Raw genomic sequence first — 23,134 nt, 5'->3', positions numbered from 1 at the left:
ACTTAATAAACACTTAAATTATATACTCAAGCAATGGCAAGCATAGAAAAGCTTTCAATAAATAATTGTGGAAATGCTAATAGAACGCTAAGTTTAAAATCAGGCCAAGTTCCAGATGGAATGTAGAGCCATTGAGAAAGAAGAAGAATCGTGTTTGATTAATTATTTGATTACATTTTTTCAAGGCAAACATTCCAAAACATCCGAATTATTCAAATATCATGACACATATGTACACAATCAACTATCATAATAAAAAGCTTAGCTAAAGCTAAGCTAAAGCTAAGCTAAAGCTAAGCTAAAGCTAAGCTAAAGCTAAGCTAAAGCTAAGCTAAAGCTAAGCTAAAGCTAAGCTAAAGCTAAGCTAAAGCTAAGCTAAAGCTAAGCTAAAGCTAAGCTAAAGCTAAGCTAAAGCTAAGCTAAAGCTAAGCTAAAGCTAAGCTAAAGCTAAGCTAAAGCTAAGCTAAAGCTAAGCTAAAGCTAAGCTAAAGCTAAGCTAAGGCTAAGCTAAAGCTAAGCTAAAGCTAAGCTAAAGCTAAGCTAAAGCTAAGCTAAAGCTAAGCTAAAATAATGTGAAAATGTTCTCGGTTCCCTGGGTATGCATCCATTGTACTTAATAAACACTTAAATTATATACTCAAGCAATGGCAAGCATAGAAAAGCTTTCAATAAATAATTGTGGAAATGCTAATAGAACGCTAAGTTCAAAATCAGGCCAAGTTCCAGATGGAATGTAGAGCCATTGAGAAAGAAGAAGAATCGTGTTTGATTAATTATTTGATTACATTTTTTCAAGGCAAACATTCCAAAACATCCGAATTATTCAAATATCATGACACATATGTCCACAATCAACTCTCATAATAAAAAGCTTAGCTAAAGCTAAGCTAAAGCTAAAGCTAAGCTAAAGCTAAGCTGAAAGCTAAAGCTAAGCTAAAGGCTAAGGCTAAAGGCTAAAGCTAAGCTAAAGGCTGAGCTGAGGCAGGGGCTGAGGCTAGGCTGAGCTGAAGCTAAAGCTAAGCTGGGAGGCTGGGAACAGCTGAGGCTGGAGCTGGGAGCTGGAGTGGGAGTGGAGCTGGAACAGGGCTAAGCTGGGAGCTGAACTGGGGGCTGAGGCTGAGCTGAGGTGGGGTGGAGCTAACAGGGGCTAACAGCAGGTAACAGCTGGGGAGCTAACAGAACAGCTGGAGCTGGGGCTGGGGTGTGGAGTGGCTAGGGCTGGCTGGGCTGGGAGTGGGGCGAACAGGAGCTGGGAACAGGCTGGGAACAGGGAGTGAACAGGCTGGGGTGGGAGTGGGGCTGGTGGTGAGGCTGGAACAGGTGGTGGGTGGGCTGGGGTGGGAACAGGGGTGGAACAGGGGCTGGTGAGGAACAGGCTGGAACAGGGCTGGAGCTGAGGTGAGGCTGAGTGGGGCTGGGAACAGGTGGGAGCTGGGTGGGGCTGGGAACAGTGGGCTGGGGTGGAGTGGGGAGCTGGAGAACAGGTGGGCAGTGGGCTGGGGGTGCAGGCTGGGAGCTGAACAGGTGGGCTGAGGAGACAGGAACAGGGGTGGGCTGGTGGGTGGGGCTGGAACTGGGAACAGGGGTGAGGGGGAGCTGGGGTGGGAGTGGGAGACAGGCTGGGAACAGGCTGGGAGCTGGGAACAGGTGGTGGAACAGGTGGGGTGGGAACAGGGTGGGAACAGGTGGGAACAGGGCTGGGGTGGAACTGGGAGCTGGGTGGTGGGAGCTGGTGGGTGGTGGTGGAGCTGGGTGGAACAGGTGGTGGGGTGGAACAGGGGCTGGGAACAGGTGGTGGGGAACAGGGGTGGGCTGGTGGTGGTGGGGTGGGAACAGGGGGCTGGTGGAGCTGGAACAGGGCTAACAGCTAACAGGTGGGTGGGAGCTAAAAGCTAAGCTAAGCTAACAAGCTAGCTAAACTGGGGAACAGGAACTAGCTAAGCTGGCTAAACTAAGCTAAGCTAACTAAGCTAACAGCTAGCTAACAAGCTAAGCTAAACTAAACTAAGCTAAAAACTAGCTAGCTAGCTAAAGCTAGCTAAAAGCTAAGCTAAAGCTAAGCTAAAAGCTAAGCTAAAGCTAAGCTAAAGCTAAGCTAAAGCTAAGCTAAAAGCTAAGCTAAGCTAAGCTAAAGCTAAGCTAAAGCTAAGCTAAAGCTAAGCTAAAGCTGAGCCAAATGCTAATGGTTCGGTGTTTTCGAGGTATTGAAGTTAGAGCTTTCGTTATTTTCAGCCAGTTGGAAATCACAACAATGTTGCTGTTACTGCATATTTTCATCACTAGATTGAATATTTATCATTTTTTCCCTTCATTATTTCGGTAACCATAAGCGAAAGCAAGTTTTAGTTTCGATATGAGGATGTTTTGAGCAATCGGTATGCAAATAATTGTCAAAAGACATCTAGTGTAAAATTTGTGAACTAATATTTTTCTTCGCAAGAAATTTTAGTTTTTTCTTTCTCTTCAGTCTATCGGAATACGGTATGAAGAGAAGAAATTTTTGGAAAGAGAAAGAGAATTTAAAAATCTCTATTTATAAAGAAATTTGTCAATTTTTTCTTGGAGCTTCGGAATTCGGCTACAGATCAATAATACTTGAAGCCAAAGGGAAATAGTAGCAGAGATTTCTTCGATTCAGTGAACTCGGCTCAATCCACAGCCGAGCTCTGAAGAAAATCCAACACGCTAAGTTGCAAGCAATCCTCCCGAGGTAATCTATACGCTCGGGGCGTAATTTGCCGGCTAGTGTCGGTAAACGACTACCCCACCGAGTTGCAGTGAACAATCACCCATAGCACTTCGTCCCTCACAACCTTTCAAGAATCCATTGTGTTCATTTGTCTATGTCGTGAATTCTGATGATCGTTGCATTGCTGGGTTTGTCATTTTTATTTATCCTAGTACGTTGGAGGAATGCCTCCAAGAAGAACAATTTGTCAGTCGTCATCAGGCAGCCGTGATGGTAGGGCGCGTTCCCCAAAACGCCACCGTATGGGCTGCGGATTCGGCGGCTGGAGGGGCTTTAATGGAGGGGCTGGGAATCGAGCCCATGACCATTCGCTTATAAGGCGAACGTGTAGCCAACTACGCTACGGGACCCCTAACGTTCTACACTTTATTGTCCAACGATTGTCCACAATCGAGCGTCCAACAGTAATCTGGCTCGAAAGACAAATATTCTCGCACATACCCAGAACCGTTGCGTTGGAAGACGATTTATTTTGGAATAGCACTTCCGAAAATCGCGGCGCACAGATATAATTCGTCTCGATGCTTTATAGTTTGCGGTATGTTCTCGATTTTTTTTCTATAGTGCGTATGAGAACAAATTAGAAAACTAATTATCAGGTACATACATGTGCAGAAAGGGGTCCTGTGTGACAGTTATCTGAATATTGTAGGGTGTTTGATATTTGGAGTGACAATACAGTAAATAACACAAATTCAAACACGAAAGTTCATATCGGAAACTACCAAAACTACCAGCAAAGGAAGGTATAATCTTGATTTAGAAAAATTCAGGACGTTATTAAAATAACTAACATTTTAAAAGTTTCCCTAAGCCATCAAGTATGCGTGCCGTGTTTTTGACGTAAACTACGTCTAAGGGGAAGACTCTGATACAGGGTGTAAAACGGAAATTTCCAAATTCGAGACCGTCACGAAATTAGGATAGATTTCAAACGCTAATAGCTCCTTTATCTTTCAATGGATTTTCGAGATTTTATTATCAATCGAATCGGCAACTCTCCAGCAATTTTTTAAGCCTATTGGAACTATTGATTATCAACGTAAAAACATTAAAAATTCCAAATCTTTACCAACCCAGCAAAATTTCACAGTTTCGTAACGACCGCCGTCTGCGGTTGGTTCTTGCGCTCTACTTTTGTGCGGTGATTCGCACAAAAAGTACAAAATAGAACCAGAGCAATGACCGCGGTCGGAGCAAAAAAGTAGTGTTTATAAAAAGGGCTACAGATGCTGGACATGTTCATGTAAGCAAGAGGTGAATATTAAAATTGATTATCAACTTTAAACAAGGTTACACTCTAACTTTTTTGACGGAAATTGAGTAAAATTTCTGTGGGATAGAAAGAGAGAGCAATGCAATTTTACTCAGTCACTGAGTAGATGAAAGTTAGCATCCTACTATTTAGTAGGAGTAAGTTAGTATCCTACTATTTAGGCAGCATCCCTTTAAAATAACACTTCAAAAGCATTTAATAGGCAATTAACTATGAAATGCATTAATCACTCTAAGTCGAATAACAATCGGAGAAAGGCGTCATCACCACTGTGGAATAATAAATTTGGGGTTTTTAAATGAAAATTTTTAATTGTCATATCCAACCATTTTCATATATAGTGAGTTGGGCCAATTTTGTTCGAAACATAAATGGATTGGTGTGCGATCGAACATGATTTGCGGAAAAACTAAACATTACACGCGGCAAAACGTTTACCAAAACAAGCCTCTCTACCTCCCGACCCCATATATTCAACATCCCAATGGTTATAATTTGACTAAGCACGCACGCGCGGTTTGAAGTTTGTAAGAGAATTACTATGAAAACAGTAAATTTTTCAGAAATCCGTTTTGCAACGTTGGTCATTAATATTTAAAAATATATGAGTACATTGGCAACATAGGAAACTTAGCAAGTGAATGAATCGTCTTTATTGCGAAACAATTCGCTGCTTGCAAGAAAAATTATTAAGGAAATACTAAATCGTGGGAAATTCAATTGAGCACGTAAAAGAATAACATATCAATAATGAGCATTTTTATTTTCTTTATAACTTTGCTTACGAAAATCCGATTGGTTCACAACAAACAACAGATTGCAGATTTAGAAATATTCTACGAAGTCTTCGGGTTGATTATATTTAGGGGGAGATCCTCCAGTGCCAGACACATAAGCCATTTAACAATAAAAAACTTCAACTATCCGGATTATGTTTCCATTTATACCATACTAGCAGAACGGGTTCGGGTTTTTACGTTTAACGTTCGAAATGTCATTTTCTGCGTTGATTGCGACGCCGCACTCTATCATTTTTCGAGCGATCACGTTAGGTTTTCTCCAAACTCGCCCTAATATTGTATTTGGACAATTTTCCCAAATTTTCCTTTAAAATTTACTAACCTTTAGCATATAGAAGCACAGCTGATCCCAATACGAATCGATTAGTGAGGAAATCTCGCAAATCGGTCATCCTCTTCGTGAGTTATATTGGCAATAAAAGAAAAAAAAACACAAAATATGACTATTGACCTTTGATGATTCCTACAAACTATATTTGATCATTTGAACACGTTTTTCAACGATGAATTTTGGTGAAAAAATTTACGATTCAGAAAAATGTCTCCTAGTACCGGACACTATTGCATCATGTTCAAATGTGATTAAGTTCCTGTTACATGAGTAAAGACATCATTCAGAATAGTAATATTATTCACGTGCTTTAAGTTGTAAATATTAAAAATTGTTAGTGGAGCTTATTTGACTCTTCAGCTAAATTTTTACATTCTAATTAAAATTCTCACCTTTTTCAATTTTTGTTTCTGCTAATTTCTGTGGCTTTCTCAGCAGGAAGAAACAATTGAATTGAAGTATGTGTAACAAAACAGGTGTGAAGAATTTTTATTCAACTACAAATTTTGTACAAAGTTTATCACATGAAGATCTGATATTCCTTGCCGTTAGAAGCCTTTTCAATAGCTTCCTTTTGTACTTAATAAGATGAAGGAGGGACCTCTGCAAGTAGTGTCGTTTTAAGAAGTGTCCGGTATTGGGAGGTGTCCGGCGTTGGGAGTTCTCCCCCTAAATAGTTAATGATCCGCCTCACGAAACGATCTCTCACATACGATTTCTATAGTAATTTCCATACAAATATAACCATAACCAATTCAGTTGATGTTATCTTAAGGGAACGGAAAAGTCAAAATTTCAATCATTCTAGGCTCTAACCAAAATAATTATCTTATGATCTGTTTTACGTAGTTTACGTCGGGCGGTCGTATCTTGTATATAACCCTCCTGATTTTTTTTTCTCGCCACGGGATGATGAAGGTAATTTTTCAGTGCTTGTTATATCGTGCGAATGTACTACGCGTCGTTTGCTGGATAGAAGCGGGATCTTTAATAGTTTTTAGAAGCAAATGGTTTGGAATGGAATATGCTTTAGGAGCAATCAAGCAACAGGGCTCCAAAGTTGCTTTGTAATCTTCTTCTTCTATATACATAAAAATGAATTTCTGTCTGTCTGAACCTTATAGACTCCGAAACTACTGAACCGATCGGCGTGAAAATTTATATGCAGAGGTTTTTGGGGTCGGGGAAGGTTCTTAAGATGGTTCGAGACCCTTCCCTCCTTTGGAAAGGGGGGCTCCCATACAAACGAAACCGAAATTTCTGCATAACTCGAGAACTAATCAATTTTAGGCGAAACGAAGTTCGTCGGGTCTGCTAGTAAAGAAATAAACTGCCCTTTGTTGCTGCAATCTATATTTCACTAGATTTGGTCGTACATAGGTTGCAGTAACTCGTCTATGTCAAATCTGCTGCTTGGGTGGCACAGCCACATTACTTTTCACTTATCCAGTTCCAACTAACAAATAAACTTTCCTTAGGTTTTTGTGGAGACGTAGATGTCTGCCTTTAAACAGCAAACATTAACTCTTCTAACTAACTACAAAGACGTGGCCGGTGCTGTTATTGATCATTTGAACTTTTGAGTCACTGAAACATACACAATGAGAATGTTTGGCCAATCCCAATCAGCCATTCACTTGATTCTTTGTGCAATTTCACTTATTCTGGTCTCTCGCGGAGTAGCAACCATAGATACCTATGTGTAGTCAATCAAAGCTAAGTTATGCTCAGTTTATTAAAAAACTAAAATTTCAAACAAATCTAACTTTTGTTGAAAAACTTTTTATTTTTCATGAAACGTTTTCATTTTCGTCATTTAATAATTTTGACAAATGACTTTCGCTCACCACTCCAATGTGTGCCGGTAGCACGAATTGCACGCAAATGTGCACCCTTTGAACTGGCAAAACTTCCAACTCACAGGAAGTATGTTCGGGGAAGAAAACTTTTAAACGAAAATTCCTCCAGTTCCAGTTGCATTCGTTGCAGAAGTTTTACTCGACTTTGTAGCTACTTGCTGCACACATGGTTTAATTTAATCGATACAAATTAAGTCCGGTTGCCAGTTATGTGCTCCGTACAGGAATACCGCCGAGGGTGAAAATGTGAAACCGTTGGGAGAAAATAATGCGGCTGCTATCGACAGGTTGGGAAATTGGATTTGTTAGCCCCAAGATCGATGCATGGGAACATCTTTATTCATTTCCCTAGTGCGAGTACAACCTTACTCATATGCATGTTCGTCAAAGCAGCATTACATCTTAAACAAATTTACTCAATAGTTATCAAATATGGCATTGTTTGGTAATGAACACTCGACCCGGCCGATGTATTGATGATTCGGAGTAAAGCAATAGTGCGACGCACAATAAAGCAGAATAAAAAAAGCGGTCAGACACGGGTAGCAGTTCGGTTTATTCTAATAGTGAAGAAAATTTACTATGTTCTGTTGCAACTGTGCAAGACAGGTAAAAATGTTAAAAATAATTTGATTAGTCTCAGATTTACTTTCGATTCCAAACTTTGTTGACCGATGCACCCACGTGAACAATCATAAATTTGGTTGATGAGCTCAATAAGGAAACGAGCGCAGGACGATGCTTATATTTGGTTAACATTATATCCCAGCCCCACATCTGCCACCACACTGTTCTGAAACTGTTTCACAAATGTAGGTCACACTGGAAGGTCCACAAGCGTTGTTATCCTGGCAGATATTATCTTTACATCACTTTATGCAAACATTCCCGATAAACCTTTTGTTGCAGCCACGACTGCTGCAGTGTTTCTATTTTCCCAAGTGGAAACACCCTCGCTACTGTCCTCCATCTATAATGAAATTCAAATTATTAAATTGATCAACATTTTTATGGGCGCCATTCTCTACACATTCCCTCGCTATACCGCCATCTGGCTATGCTACGGAGTTCAAATGGAGGATCCGTCGATACAATATATATGTGCATCGTCTGTGCATGGCACTGTGTAGAGAGAACTCCCGTTGCACCAGAATGGCATTCAGCATAAATGAAACGAACGGGGCAACGGCATTAATCATACCGCGTTATCTCTTTCAATATTGTCACGACGTAATCAATTCATTTATGCTTTGCAAGCACGATAACGATAATGCGCACTCCGATCTAATCTTATGCAAATTTAGAGGACAAACATTAGCAGGGACCTTTGTCCACCCCGATGGAGAAGTGCAAACTATAGATACAAGCGGCTCCAGTGCCGGTTTAGTTATGCTTGTTGGAATAGCAGATACCGTACTGCGCTACTGATGGCTAGTTGTCAATTGCCCGATGATCAGGGGCTAATTTTAGATATTTGATTTGAATATCCTATGTGGGTGCGCTTTGATGCGATTTGCACTTTGTCGGCACCAATCTATTGCTCGATTCATTTCATAGCGATATGCTTACATTTGAAACGTGGACAACGGGGAAGGATAGAAAATGGCATAGTAATAGCATTGTGATCTTTGTGACATCTATACTATGGTCGGGCAACAAGATAAAATTTCCATAAAGAAAAATAAATGTTCCATATAAAATTGGGAAATTGCCAATTAGTAAATCAAGGTACAATCAATGTTTCCCTAAATAATGTAAAATTTCAATAAATATAAGAAAATTTCGTTAAAACCAAATCGTAAAACTTGCAACATTTTTTTTTATATAAAAATTTTTCCATTGTTTTCCATTGAAAAAAAAAATTCTTAAATAAAGCATCATTAGCAATAAACGATTGAAAAAAAAAATCCACCAAATAAATATGTTTCATCGCATAAATCAGCGATGCTTTGTTTCTGATGGGATGGAAATAGGAGCTATGGGATGAAGTGCCGCACCCTTCCCCTATAAAAAAAGCATTAAAACGGAATAAATTTTCCAGATCAATCAATTTAACCCTTAAAGCCCAGAACGAACGGATTTTTTTTTTCAAATGGCTCGCACTCAGCACCTGATCGTCAGAATTCATCGCGGTTTCATTTGTGCTCAATACGAATACCTATATTTTTGCCTTGATACATTTCCGGACCGATATCTCTGTTCAGATCCGAGTTATTGCTAAAAATAAGTGTGCACGTCTCACTTAGCACTCCTCATTTATCATGTCTTGCTGTAAAAAGTAAAAGCACGAAGTGAGTAGTAAGACGTCTCACTCTTCTCTTTGCTCATTTCTCACTTCTCACTGTGAGAAGTGAGTAGTGCGAAGAGGGTAGTGAGATGTCTCTTTACTCATTCCTGATGTCTCACTTTTCAATAAACTATTCGGCTAAATGACGTATTCGGCCAAACGACCCATTCGGTCAAACTACCCTTTCGGACAAACGATCCTTTCGGCCAAACGATCCTTTCGGCTAAACGACCCTTTCGGCCATACGACCCTTTCGGCCAAACAACCCTTTCGGCCAAATGACACGTTCGGCCAAATAACCCTTTCGGCCAAACGACCCTTTCGGTCAAACGACCCATTCGGCCAAACCACCCATCCGGCCGAACGACCCTTTCGACCAAACGACACTTTCGCTCAAATGACCCTTTCGGCCAAACAACCCTTTCGGCCAAACAACCCTTTCGGCCAAACGACCCTTTCTGCCACACGATCCTTTCGGCCAAATGATACTTTCGGCCAAATGATCCTTCCGGCCAAATGACCCTTTGGGCTAAATGACCCTTTCGGTCAAATGACCCTTTCGGCCAAATGACGCTTTCGGCCAAACAACCCTTTCGGCCAAATGACTTTCAGCCTAATGGTCTGTTCGGCCAAATGGTATATTCGGCCAAATAACTTTCGGCCTAGTGGCATTTGGCCAAATGACTTTCGGCCCAGTCGAAATGACCCTTCCCCCGACTGCTCAAACTTCATGAACACACATCAGGATTTCAAAGAACTCTGTTTGAAATTGAACTTATAAAATTTTGACCAGGGCTGGATTCAGGGGTAAAAATGGAAAGAGAAGGGCCATAACTCCAATTACAATGAAAGTGGACACGCGACTGCTCAAACCTCATGAATACACTTCAAGAGCTTAAAGGATGCCTGCTCGAACTTAAAATTTATTTTGTGAAATTTTGACCAGGGCCGGATTTCGAGGTCAAAATGGGGAGAGCAGGGATCATAACTCCAATTACAATGAAACTGGACATGCGACTGCTCAACCTTCATAAAAATACATCAGGAACTCAAAGAATGCTGTTTAAACTTGAAATTGGCCTTTTGAAATTTTAACTAGGGTCAGATTTAAGGGTCTAAATGGGGAGAGAAGAACCATATCACCAATTGAAATGAAACTGGGCATGCGACTGCTCAAACCTTATGAAAACACATCAGGAGCTCTAAGGATTCTGTTTGTACTAGAAACTGCTCTTCCAGAAATTTCTGGAATTTGGCAGGACGGTCTTGAAATTTTGTTTCTTAGAAGGAAGTGGATAATTCAGAGACTCACCCTTCCTCTTGTTTTTATTAATGCTCATTGCTGAGCGCGGAGACGTGACCTTCTAAGAGTTTTTTTCTCAGAACGCTGTCCCTGAAGGATTACCACCGCTTGTCGGAATTTCACTTTCGCAAACGGGTCCAACGTAAAACGAAAGCACGGGTCCGTGCAAAGATCGTAACGGGATCAGTAGGTACAAATAGCGCAGTGAACAGCAATGTTTATTTACCAGGTAATGGTGGATGTGATAACCTTCTCTAAAGGTAGGGGTTTGCTCGGAATATTTATCGCAATGGTGGATGTGATCGTTTCTTCAAGAATAGACACTTACCCGGATTAAGGGAACAGTGGGTGTGATTCATTCTTTAAAAGGAGGCGTTTGCTCAGAATAAAGCAATGGTGACGCTTGCCCGGATTGAAGTAATGGCGGATGTGAACCCTTTTTTTAAAGCAGACGCTCACCCGGATTAAGGCAAATGTATATGTGATCCCTTTTTTTTTAAGATGGCGCTGGCCCGGTTTAAGGCAATGGTGGATGTGATTCCTTTTTCTAATTGAGCGTTTACTCAGAATAAGACAATGGTGGATTTGACCCTTAATTTTTAAAGGTCAAAAGAAGGTCCGGTATCAAGCAACGGGAATTGCGATTCCTTTTTTAGAAGTGGTTGTTTGCCTGGAATACATAAGTTAATGATGAATGTGATCTCTTTCTCGAAAGTAGTTCCACCGTTACGTTCTTTCGTCCTTTCAAAAATTGTCTTCTTTCAGTCTAAATTCAACAGAACGTAGGTTCTATCATAAACGCTCGAATGCCATAGACCCGAATTCCATTCGCCCGAATGACAAACGCCCGAATAGACCAGACGCCTAAAAAGACCATTTGCTCGAATGGACCATTGTCCCGAATGTATCAAATACCATAACAACTGAACTATTGGTTAGTCAAGTTGAGTTGTTCTTCGATTGGCATCATGCAAAACGTGAATGATTACTTATTCCATCTTAATTCGCATTTGTCCGAAATAAGACACATAGGAATTTGATTTCTTCTTCAATGGCACGCACATACTTAATGTCGATCGTTTGTTTAGAAATGTTCTTTATCGGAAATAAATTGCTCAGTCGTTTCACCGCATTATCGTACTCGGGTGTCTCAATCGGTATTAAAGAAGGGATTTTCACCGACTCCGGGTACACTTCTCCAGCCACCGGCCGCAAATTATAGCAGATGCGTTGAAGGCCTTCCGTCCCGTGCCAATGTATTTTTCATGCTGTACTTCGATTTTTCTAAGCTCCGCAATTAGTTCAAACGCTCCATTCTTCCCATTCACGACGCAGATCAGAAGGTCCAACAGAATCGTTGAACGGCTCCAGTGGCCAATCCTTGTCATCTGTAATGTCAAATGTGATAACAAATTATTGATAGTCGTACTAACATTCCATCGTGTCGACCATGGTAAACTACTGGTGTCGATCGTATCGATTTTTGTAAACTAGACACAAAAGTACGGCGTGTTATTAATCATATTGACAAAATTTCATTAAGAGTGTCAGGTATTCAAAAGAATAATCTAAACACAGTTCGTTTTGTGTAGATGTATTTGTGGTCTTTTGAAAATTTTATTTGCCGACGTAACTAACGAAATAAAACCAAATAGCAACACCTTTACATCCAATCTTGTGAAAATTACACTATTTCTATTTTCATGATGTAGTTAGTCACATTTCACGAGATGAGCTCGCTTAACTTTTCAAAAGGACCTAAGTAACATTTTTTTCATGAATTAATTTAAGTACTGCAATCAAAAACTTTCATATTGGTCTGTTGATTGCGCTATTCAAATTAATTCATGAAAAAAATGTTACTTAGGACCTTTTGAAAAGTTAAGCGAGAGTTCGTTACGTTACTTTGAAAACACTTTCACCAATATTTCCCGTTTTTTTTGCATATTTTGTCGCGCTTTGGTCGTCAACCGGACTCGCGTTACATCCCCTAGGGTTAGTAGAACACAACTAATAGTCCTACTCGTTGTTTTGTGTTCTTCAAAGCTTGCCCAACCCAGTTCCCCCAGCCAAACATGGGGCTCCCCACACCAATCATAGAATATATGCACTACGATACTATACTCCTTGATATGCTTGAAGATAATGATGTGATTAAAAATGTTTCGAAATACCCTCATATATGAGTTCATTGATGTAAGGAGTAAATAACTCTATATTGACATCCAATAAACATCCAATTTCGCCATAAAGATCAAACTGAAATCACAAAATCGTATCTCTCACAATTTTTATAATTTCTATATCGCATTTTATATGATTCTATTACATTTATATAATTTTAAAGCAACATCCTTATACGACTGCTGGTTTGCAGGGCCAGGATTTCTAGCTTCATGTGCCGATCTCTGCTTACGATTTGTGCAAGCTTGCATTCCGTATTCAGCGATGAACAGACGTTTGGTAAGGCACGCACCACAAAAAGAGTAAACTTCTCTCTACCCTGCCTGCCATGTAAACAAAGTACCCATCGAGGTTGGTGACCCTCTCCTCGAGTCAATAGTTCAATTTTATTATTGATAATTTTATGTAAGCATAATATTTTAATTTTCAAAGACCCAAGCAACATTGTGAAACGCCGTAAGCAATTATTTCTTTTTCATCGATGTTTTCTTTTGTCGTGTGCCGCGATTTTTTTGCTTGGGTCTCATATTGATGATATATTGTTAATACAGTATAGACCCGATTTTGTCTACCCCAGATTTTATCACGTTTTCGTCTTCACGTCTCCACATTTTGTCATCCCAAAAATCATGAAAGTTTTAAATTGATATGGAAATGCTAATATCATCTTCCAAACTTGGACGTACATGTTCATGATAGCATTAGAGGCGAAAGTATAGAATTGATAGTTCCGTTAGGATACGGCAGGCATGAAGAATGTTTTTATAGAAGTCGATTTGAAAGCGAGCGGAGGGCAATATTTGTGATGGCACATATCGCACGACCTTCCTTCTGCCAAGCTCCCGTATGAAGGGGGAGGGAAGAATATCAGTGTGGAAGCTGATATATCTCCACTGGCAAAAGGAAGGTGGTTTGACTTGCTCATATGCCATCGCGTGCGGAAGGATTTGCTATCGACGAGTACTGTCTCCAAATTTCTAATATGACATCAGCATTTAGTCGAATAGGATTTTTTATTGCACAGTTCTGTTTTCTCATTGCGTCCGTCTCGTCGCAACCAACTTGGCTGCCTCGGAGAGAACAAAGCAGAGAAAGGCGCTGCTGCTGTACCGTCGACCAATAACAGCTGAATTGATGGATGCCCCCACCAAGGGTAGTAAGTTTTAGCCGTTCTTTTTATTGTTATAAATAATACAGAAAACAACATTAATTTTCATGAAATAACTTTCAACGCCTGTGGTTCTTTATGAACCATTTCAAAGTACTTGTCAAGAATTTGTAAGCATTTTGAAAACAAATTATGAGTTCCGTTCACGTATTTTGCCTTTCCAAGGAATGCACTAATTCATATTTCTAAAACAAATTTAAAAATTGAAATTTTGTCACAATTCGATTTTGTCACAATCCCTATTTTATCACTTTAAACTTTACCAAGGGGGTGATAAAATTGGGATAATACTGTAATATATCTTGAGTATTGTATTGATAATATTTTTCCAAAAAAAAGTTTTATGTAAACTACTCCATCAGATTAACGGTGAAATTTCCATTCCTGGTGGAGCATGCCAAAGCGCAATACCCTGCCCGGAATACCTGCCGGCTCCCTGTTACAAACTATTATCAACGAACCATGGAGTATGTGTGTACGACTCCATTTTATTCAATGACATCTGGACAGGTGCAGTGACAAAGGGAAATTAGGTTATACTATTCCCAGATGCAGCTATTGCACCAACAACACCCACTGACACAGATAGCGGAGTACTGAAGCATTAATAACAACCCTCGAGCTGTATGTGCTGCTGTTGCAGCAGGAATTCGAAACAAACTGAAATTTTCCAATTCGCCCCACTCAGCAGCAGGCAGGATGGATGGCATCGTTGGAATCGCTTTGGCATGATTGAACCACTTGCAAACAGGTAGAGTAAGGTGAGAAAATGCTACCTTCGGTGCTTTGGCTTTACGGGAATGCTTTCGTTTTATTCTGTATTGGAAGACTATTGACGACGGTGTTCGTGCAAACGTCGACGAAAATTGAGTAAGGTAATCTGGGCCAGGCTTGAATGCAATAAAAACAATTATACTTCAATGGTAGGTAAGTACGGATGAGCGGGGTGTGATAGGTTAGATCGCGTGTCGATAAAGCAAACTAATTTAATTTAATTCATTTTTCTATTCTTCTTACAAGACTAGTTGCACATGAAGGTTCTTCGTAAAATATGTTTCACGGACGCATGAAATCGTTGATCCAGCCTGCAATCCAACAAGCAAAAGCCTATTTTTAGCGAAATAAGCCATTTGTCAGCTTCTCATGTGTGTAGATAATCCAAATAGACAGAAAATGATTTTTTTGCCCACATGTAGCTAAATTATAAATATTTTTTTGCTATTCGTATGATTTAATTGAATTTTGAGTTTAAAATCCATTTCCATAGAAGTCACATCGCCACCCAAGAGTTCCATCGATCATGCTGGATGAGGTCGATAAAATGTTTTTGAACGCAATCTGAAGAGATTAAGAAAAACCCTGATTAATCCACCTAGTGGTGTTGGTGCCTTTCTCGTGCAAAAAAAATAATGAAAAATATGAGTGAGTGTTTTTTAGCATTTTTTGCGCATAGAAAATAGTATTTTGGCTATAACTTCTGATCCCATAGTCCAATCTGATCAATTTTCAATAGCAAACAATGGGACAGGATTCTCAATCGAATGGTACTTGCGAATAATTCGGCCAATGCTAAGTTACAAAAAGTGAGTCTACAAAATGTTGTACACATACACACAAACACACACATACATACATACACACAAACAGACATCACCTCAATTCGTCGAGCGTCGATTGGTTTATTTATTTATCATCAGACTAAGGCCGGAGTGGCCTGTGCTGCACATAAAAGACTTCTCCATTGAGCTCGGTCCATAGCTGCACTTCGCCAACCACGCAGTCTGCGGAGGGTCCGCAAGTCGTCCTCCACCTGATCGATCCACCTTGCCCGCTGTGCATCACGCCTTCTTGTTCCCGTCGGATCGTTGTCGAGAACCATTTTCACCGGATTACTGTCCGACATTCTGGCTACGTGCCCGGCCCACCGCAGTCTTCCGATTTTCGCGGTGTGAGCGATGGATGGTTCTCCCAACAGCTGATGCAACTCGTGGTTCATTCGCCTCCTCCACATACCGTCCGCCATCTGCACCCCACCATAGATGGTACGCAACACTTTCCTTTCGAAAACTCCCAGTGCGCGTTGGTCCTCCACGAGCACCGTCCAGGTCTCGTGTCCGTAGAGAACTACCGGTCTTATAAGCGTTTTGTAGATAGTCAGTTTGGTACGGCGGCGAACTCTATTAGATCGGAGCGTCTTGCGGAGTCCAACGTACGTACGATTTCCAGCCACTATGCGTCTCCGAATTTCTCTGCTGGTATCGTTATCGGCGGTCACCAGTGAGCCCAAGTACACGAATTCTTCAACCACCTCGATTTCGTCACCACGGATAGAAACTCGTGGCGGGTGGCTCACATAGACCTCTCATGAGGCTGTTCCTATCATGTACTTCGTCTTCGACGTGTTGATGACTAGTCCAATCCGTTTAGCTTCGCTTTTCAGTCTGATGTAGGCTTCCTCCATCCTCTCAAAGTTACGTGCCATGATATCAATGTCGGCGAAACCAAATAACTGGACGGACTTCGTGAAAATCGTACCACTCGTGTCAATCCCTGCCCTTCGTATTACTCCTTCCAAAGCGATGTTGAATAGCAGACACGAAAGACCATCACCTTGCCGTAACCCTCTACGCGTTTCGAAGGGACTCGAGAATGCCCCTGAAACCCGAACTACGCACATCACCCAATCCATCGTCGCCTTGATCAACCGTATCAGTTTATCCGGAAATCCATTTTCGTGCATTAGCTGCCATAGCTGGTCCCGATCGATTGTATCATATGCTGCTTAGAAGTCGATAAATAGATGATGTGTGGGCACGTTGTATTCGTGGCATTTCTGCAATACCTGACGTATGGCGAACACCTGGTCCGTGGTAGAGCGTTCACCCATAAATCCCACCTGGTACTCTCGAACTCTCTTGCAGTTGGAGTTAGTCGGCCGCATAAAATTTGGGAGAGTACCTTGTAGGCGGCGTTCAGCAATGTTATTGCGCGGTAGTTGCTACAATCCAGCTTATCGCCCTTTTTGTAGATGGGACACACGACACCTTCCATCCACTCCTGCAAAGATAACGAAAATTAACTGGTGGAATTAAATGGACAGTACTTAATTCGTCTTAGACGGTTGAATACATTCCACTAAAAGAGCTATATATATTTTTCTGAAACACAGAGTGTCCATTATAGGAATATTTTGGGGGGTCCATAATAGGGAAGAAGAACGTCCCGAAACGGAACATAAAAATCAAATGAAGTGTCGACTATAGGGAAGCAATTTCCTATTATGGACCCCCAGGGGGTCTACTATAGGGCGAATTCAGTCAGACTTTAAAATGTTAATTTCAACGAATAACGTCGTGTATTTGAGTGTTTTATGGATGTATCGTGAAGAGGAGATGCAGAACTTGGTGTTAGATATCAAGCAGAATTAATATGTTGAAAATTTCTACTCCTTATGACAGGAAGAGCAAAATTCCGCTACTAGGGGGTCCACTATTGGACATTTTACCCTACCTATCTGAATCTGAGATCTGGATCCAAAAGTAAAAATGAGGCTGGTGCGAAAAATGTGTTTGACGGGGATATGACTCACAGAAAAAAAACGTTTCAGTTAAACATGTTGGACTTTGTTTTTGATTTGCAAAATGTACTGAAATGCAACAGTAATTCCATTAAAGATTAAATTACTTTATTTTTCAGCACAAATGGGTTATTTTTTTTAATTCAAACATCAAAAGATTAGTATGGCCGATAATCACAATCATCAACGATCTGCCTCTACATATTTGATTTCTAAATGTAATTACTGCTGGACCATGGCCATACTGAATACGAACATTCTTTTGAAGCTCTGCATGTAACAGGATTAAATATAGGCAATAACTTAGTTCCATGTTGCCGGGCAATAGCATGCAGCATAAATATCTGACTGTAAAATTCAAAACATCAAATAATTCATCGCTTATGAGAGTTGTGGTTATTGCTAACACCCAGGACATCACGTTTCCGGCAGTCAAGGTTAATATGGATTCATCAAGAATGTACCACCACGCAATCTTCCGGACATGTTGAAGGCCATGGCTATTAGTGAATTAATTATCGCTAATGGAGTAAATGGTATCTCACATCTCATTTTGATTCCCGCTTTTGATGTCATAAAACAAATTGTCCAGTAGATTTTATGCACGCCATGAGTAATGAAACAGTTAAGCAAACTTGGTTTGGGAAACCAAAATTAGGATGCTACATTAACAATGAAATGATTGACAACTGTTGAGAATGTATGTATGAGAATGTAAATGAATGAATGTAAGTAAAACAATCAAAGTTAATTGCCTACATTCAGGGTATAAGTCACCCAGAGTGGAAATTAATTACTATGTCTGAAACTCGATTTGTGCAATTGCACAACGTTATGTAGAAAGATTTAGTTTGAAAAATGTATTGGAGGGTAACCACTTCTTTTGGTGGGGTTTGATTCCACGAAACCAGTACGCTAGACAGCTGATTTCCCTACTAAGCTACGAAGCACTTCTGGTGTCCTCCGCAGCTTAGAAGGCTACTGATGAGATCGAATTTCCAACACCAGGCACGTAGCCGAACTCTCGCAATCTATTTTTAAAACCAACTCTTTCACACGTATTGTTTTGAGCAATGCCAACCGAGTAGGTATTTAGTTATGTCTGAAGAAGAGAGAATGAAGACGGAAGAAGGGAGAAGGAAAAAAGATGAAAGATTGAAGAAAGAACATAGAAGAAGGAAGAAGGAAAAAGTAAGATAAAGATGAGAGAAGAAATAATGATGAAGCAATAAGAAACAAGGAAGAAGGAAGGATGTTCTATGTTACCGCCATCGGGAGTGACAATGGGTCATCGCTCTCACCGGCAGTCTGGAGGTCGTAGAGAAAAATCGTTCAAAAAGGTCTCTTATATTTTAGTCTTCTTGCCCTCAGATACATTCAATGCATTCTACAAGCATTCATTCAGTGACCCATTCTCACCCCCATTTGACCCATTGTCACCCCGACGACAGTACCTCAAAATTTTATGAGCTGTATAGACTACAAAATAAGAATTCCGTATAAAAATTTGAAAGACAACAAGAAGTCTCAAAAAGGTTGCGGATCATTTTAGTTTGTGCCCCTTTTAACGTCAAATGTGAATTCTTCCACTAATATTGGTTTCTCACGATTTTTCAGCCTTTCGAGTTTCAGCCTTTTGTTATTTCAGCCTTATGTGAGATTTTTACTTTTCAGCCTTTCGTGTTCAGCCTTACGAGTTTTCAGCCTTATGTGATTCAGCCTTTCGTGGAAGACCCGTTTTCTGTGCTTTGCAATCAAAATGTCAAAAATGAAGTATTTTTAGTTGTCCCAATATTACACGAAACCGCCGATATGTGCCCTTTTCATTATTTTCCTGCTACATAGCTTCTAGAGTGCAATCAATATCTCAAAAATTTTTCGGACAAAACAGCAGTTAGAACTTGAAGTATTTTACAGCGAGTCATGAGTCTGTTAGAATGTTAGAATTCAATGCTTATTATCAAATAGGGGAACTGTTCCATTTTCCATCTCACTGAATATTTATTCATCTCATCGCAAAACAGAGAAATACAGCACCAATCTTGTCGCTTCTTTTTGCTAATATGAGTGCTCACTGCTGAAAAAAAATCACAAAAATAAAAAATAAAACATATCGAATTCCTTTTTATTGCTTTGTTTTTGATGGATTGGATCTATGAGATGAAGTGCTGAACCGTTTCCCTAACTGAATTGATACTTAAACATACAAACTTAAATCATTTCACAGGTTTCGGCGAATTTTGATTCAATTCACTGAAATCTCAACTGCAGAATTGTTCGGTAATTATTTCACCAAATTTTCGGCGATTTTTCCTTTGTTCAACTGTCAAAACCACCAAAAATCTGTAAAATTATTTACCGAACAGTTCTGCTGTTGAGATTTCGGTGAAATTTCACAGAAATCTGCGATTTATTTTAAGTGTGTTATGTTGTACATTTTATATACCAAAAAACTATTAACTTTGTTCAAATAAAAAACCCAGATTAATCCACCTAGCGGCGATGATGCCTTTCTCGTGCATCGTAAAATGTACTGAAAAAATCACATAGGAAAGGTCGAAAAAGCCCTTTAGGGGGATAAATCGCATATTTTCTATCATTTTGCATGTTTTTGCATTAATTACTATGCATTCCCACCATTCTCGAAAAAAAAAAAAATTCCATTTTGAAATTTTTTTTTCCAAGGGGGGACCCTTGGGAAAAAACAATGATTTTTCAATAATTCCGAAATGCAATGTCCGATCAGGCCAATTTTCAATAGCAAACAATGGGACCGCATTCCCCGTCGAATGCGACTTGTTGCGAGTAAATCGGGTAATGCTAAGTTCCAAAAAGTGTGTCTACAAAATTTGTACACATACACACATACACACACACACACATACATACATACACACAAACAGACATCACCTCAATTCGTCGAGCTGAGTCGATTGGTATATAACACTATGGGTCTCCGAGCCTTCTATCAAAATTTTGGTTTTGGAGTGAAATTATAGCCTTTACGTATACTTAGTATACGAGAAAGGCAAAACATTGTTTTACATAATCAAAACCCTCTCAGGCACCTTTAAACAATTCCGGGAAAATTTTGAAAGACCTACCGGGAAAACCGGGAAAAACCGGGAAAAACCCGGGAATTTATTTTGTCGACTAGAGTGGTCACCCTGGGCAATTGCACGAATCATGTTTCAGACATAGTAATGTGGAAGGCCAATTAATGGTTGCATTGGCTTTTACACAAAATAAAATGTACCTTCTCACCGACGTCGGTTTTGTCGTGCTTTGTATCGATATTTCTATTCTTGTTCGATGAATCGTACATATCGTAGAATTGTTGACTTGTTTGTAACTGCACTGCTTGATTATTTTCGTTACCTTTTGAAATGCGTTAAAATCAATCGGTAACGTAAAAAATTTGCAAATTGCTCTGCTTCGTCATTAAAATTCTTCTTCACCGTACAAAACAACAAACAAATAACGGATGTACCATTCGCGCCAACTCACAATAGGACAGCCCCATATGAAGGAGTGGCTAAAACCCTCTCAGTCATTGCACATGGCGGGCACTGGCGCGATCTTATGCCGCGCGCCATTGACAGTTGCGTAAAACCCTCGCATATCGTTTCTATTCATGATCTCCTGCGATTCAACTAGGGGAAGTGTACCGGTTTTGGCCACCTTAGTGCCTAATTTGGCCAACCCTGAAAAATGCATATTTTCAAAAAACTATCAATTATTTTCCACAGCGAAGAATCGTAAAAGATATATCTTCTGTTATAGCTAATAAAACGCTCGGAAATTGCTTTTTTTTTGAAGATGTGCGAGAAACTGGCCAAATTAGGAATATGGCCAAAACCGGTACAGTTCCCCTATCACACTCTTTTCGTGTTACCTTCTTTTCTGCAGTGGGTTCATGTAGTCACAACTTCGTGGATATCTTCCCACAATCTGACGTCGGCATATCCTATCCGCTCGTCCGTCTGGTAGTGCTGTTCAGCAACTCCTTCAACCGACAAGCGTTGGATATTGAAACGTATCGTTCTGCTGTTTCGGAAATTCGTAATACTTGAAAGTTGCGCTCGAAGTTTTGCAGCTACAAGGTGGTGATCCGAGTCAGTCATCGAGCCTCTGAAAGACCTTACATCTATAACATCCGGGAAATGTCGTCAGTCGATCAGCACGTGGTCTATCGGAGAGCAGGTATCTCCGCTCGTATGTTGCTAAGTGTGTTTGCGGATATACTCACGTGCGAAGTAGGTACTGCTGATTGCCATCCCTCTAGCAGCAGCAAAGGTCACAAGTAGCAGACCATTATCGTTGGTAGCGGATAGAAGCCTTTCCGTACCAATGACAGGACGAAAGAAACTTTCTTTCTCGATCTGCGCATTTGCATCCCCTATGGCAATGTTCACGTCGTATGTTGGGGACTCTCCTTAGGCCTTATCAAGGCTCTCATAGAAGTCATCCTTCACGTCATCAGGATTACCGTTCGTTGGGGCGTAGATGCTGATCAGGCTGATCAGGAAACTTCAATGCAGGCAGCGGTCTTGTCTTCTTCCCCCAGTTTCCGTCTTCATGTTGCGGGACCCAGTTGGATCTGACTAGAACTTTTAAATATTTTTGAACATTAAAAATGCTTTTTAATTTTCTAACACTCTCCTATTTCATGCGAATTGCAACCAGCCAGCATTGTCACCGAATCAGCGGTCTGGTACCTTCCTACACGGCACGGAATCCTCGAGCACTTACACTTGTCAAACATTGTGCATTGTGACACTCTGACAAGTGGCTGTCATGCATGTGACTCGCACCGCAGAGCCTGTGACACTATTCGCTTCCACATTAATTACAACCAATGGGTTTTATCTTCGAAGCATGTAAGCTCCCGACCGCAAATCTACAAGACCACGTGCATGCTTCTCACAAAGTGCCCAATGAATAATTAAATGCTCACGGATCACCGCTTCCGCCCAGCCCGGGCGCACCGTCATCCCTCAGCACGCGATTCTGCTCCACTGGGTAGGTCTACGTTTCAATTAAAAACCGCCCGAGCCACAACCGATAAATTATCAAAATATATGGCACACAGTTTATGCGGAACGGTAGTCGTTGGGGATGGTTCAATATTAACCACATTTGATGTTGTGAAAACCGCACAGCCATCGTGATTCCAACGTTTCACCGGTTCCGTTCGATTCCATGCATGCGCTGTGGTTCGCCGGAGCTGTCAAAGTAAACCCGTCGGCTAAACCTTGGATTAACCTTAGTAATTTTGCCTCCCTAATGAATATATAGCTGAAGGGAATAAGGTTGGGATTCATTTCATAATTCCACAATCGTCTTCGTATCTTCGCATTATCATCAGTACAATACTGCTTTAGATTGGATAGGTTTTCCTCGCAAGGAAGGGATAAATACTGTTTTGATTCGAATGTTGAACACTAAAAGCTATCATTAACTATGGAGAGAAGATATTTCTCAACCATGGTATCAGACCACGCGGATTTCCGACCCACATTTCGACCCATAATGGCACGAACCTTACGACACGGTGACTACAAAGAGCTAGAATTTTGGTTGGCTGCTCGGCGAAAGTG

General features: G+C 40.6%; 2 protein-coding genes across 7 annotated transcripts in view; one reads left to right on the top strand and one right to left on the bottom strand.

Moving 5' to 3' along the window:
* Window positions 1-23,134, top strand: part of LOC134224943 (zwei Ig domain protein zig-8-like) — a 951,761-nt gene that overhangs the window by 391,570 nt on the left and 537,057 nt on the right. The window lies entirely within an intron of this gene.
* On the bottom strand, window positions 1,213-22,299 carry LOC134222122 (uncharacterized). Its single transcript, XM_062701265.1, has 3 exons — window positions 22,287-22,299; window positions 20,791-20,912; window positions 1,213-1,812 (listed from the first exon to the last, which is right to left on the bottom strand). Exons 1-3 carry the CDS (start codon window positions 22,297-22,299, stop codon window positions 1,213-1,215), a joined length of 735 nt encoding a protein of 244 aa, XP_062557249.1.

This window comes from Armigeres subalbatus, chromosome 3, assembly GCF_024139115.2.
Source record: "Armigeres subalbatus isolate Guangzhou_Male chromosome 3, GZ_Asu_2, whole genome shotgun sequence".
In the NCBI taxonomy this organism is placed as follows: domain Eukaryota; kingdom Metazoa; phylum Arthropoda; class Insecta; order Diptera; family Culicidae; genus Armigeres; species Armigeres subalbatus.
This window is presented reverse-complemented; position numbering and strand designations above follow the sequence as displayed.

Bases quoted from the DNA above. Each gene is read 5' to 3' on its own strand.
- LOC134222122 (XM_062701265.1), bottom strand. The intron at 1,813-20,790 runs GTACATTTTATT...CACCACCACCAG, and splicing joins AAACCGACGTCGGTGAGAAG to CCCACCCCTGTTCCCCACCA.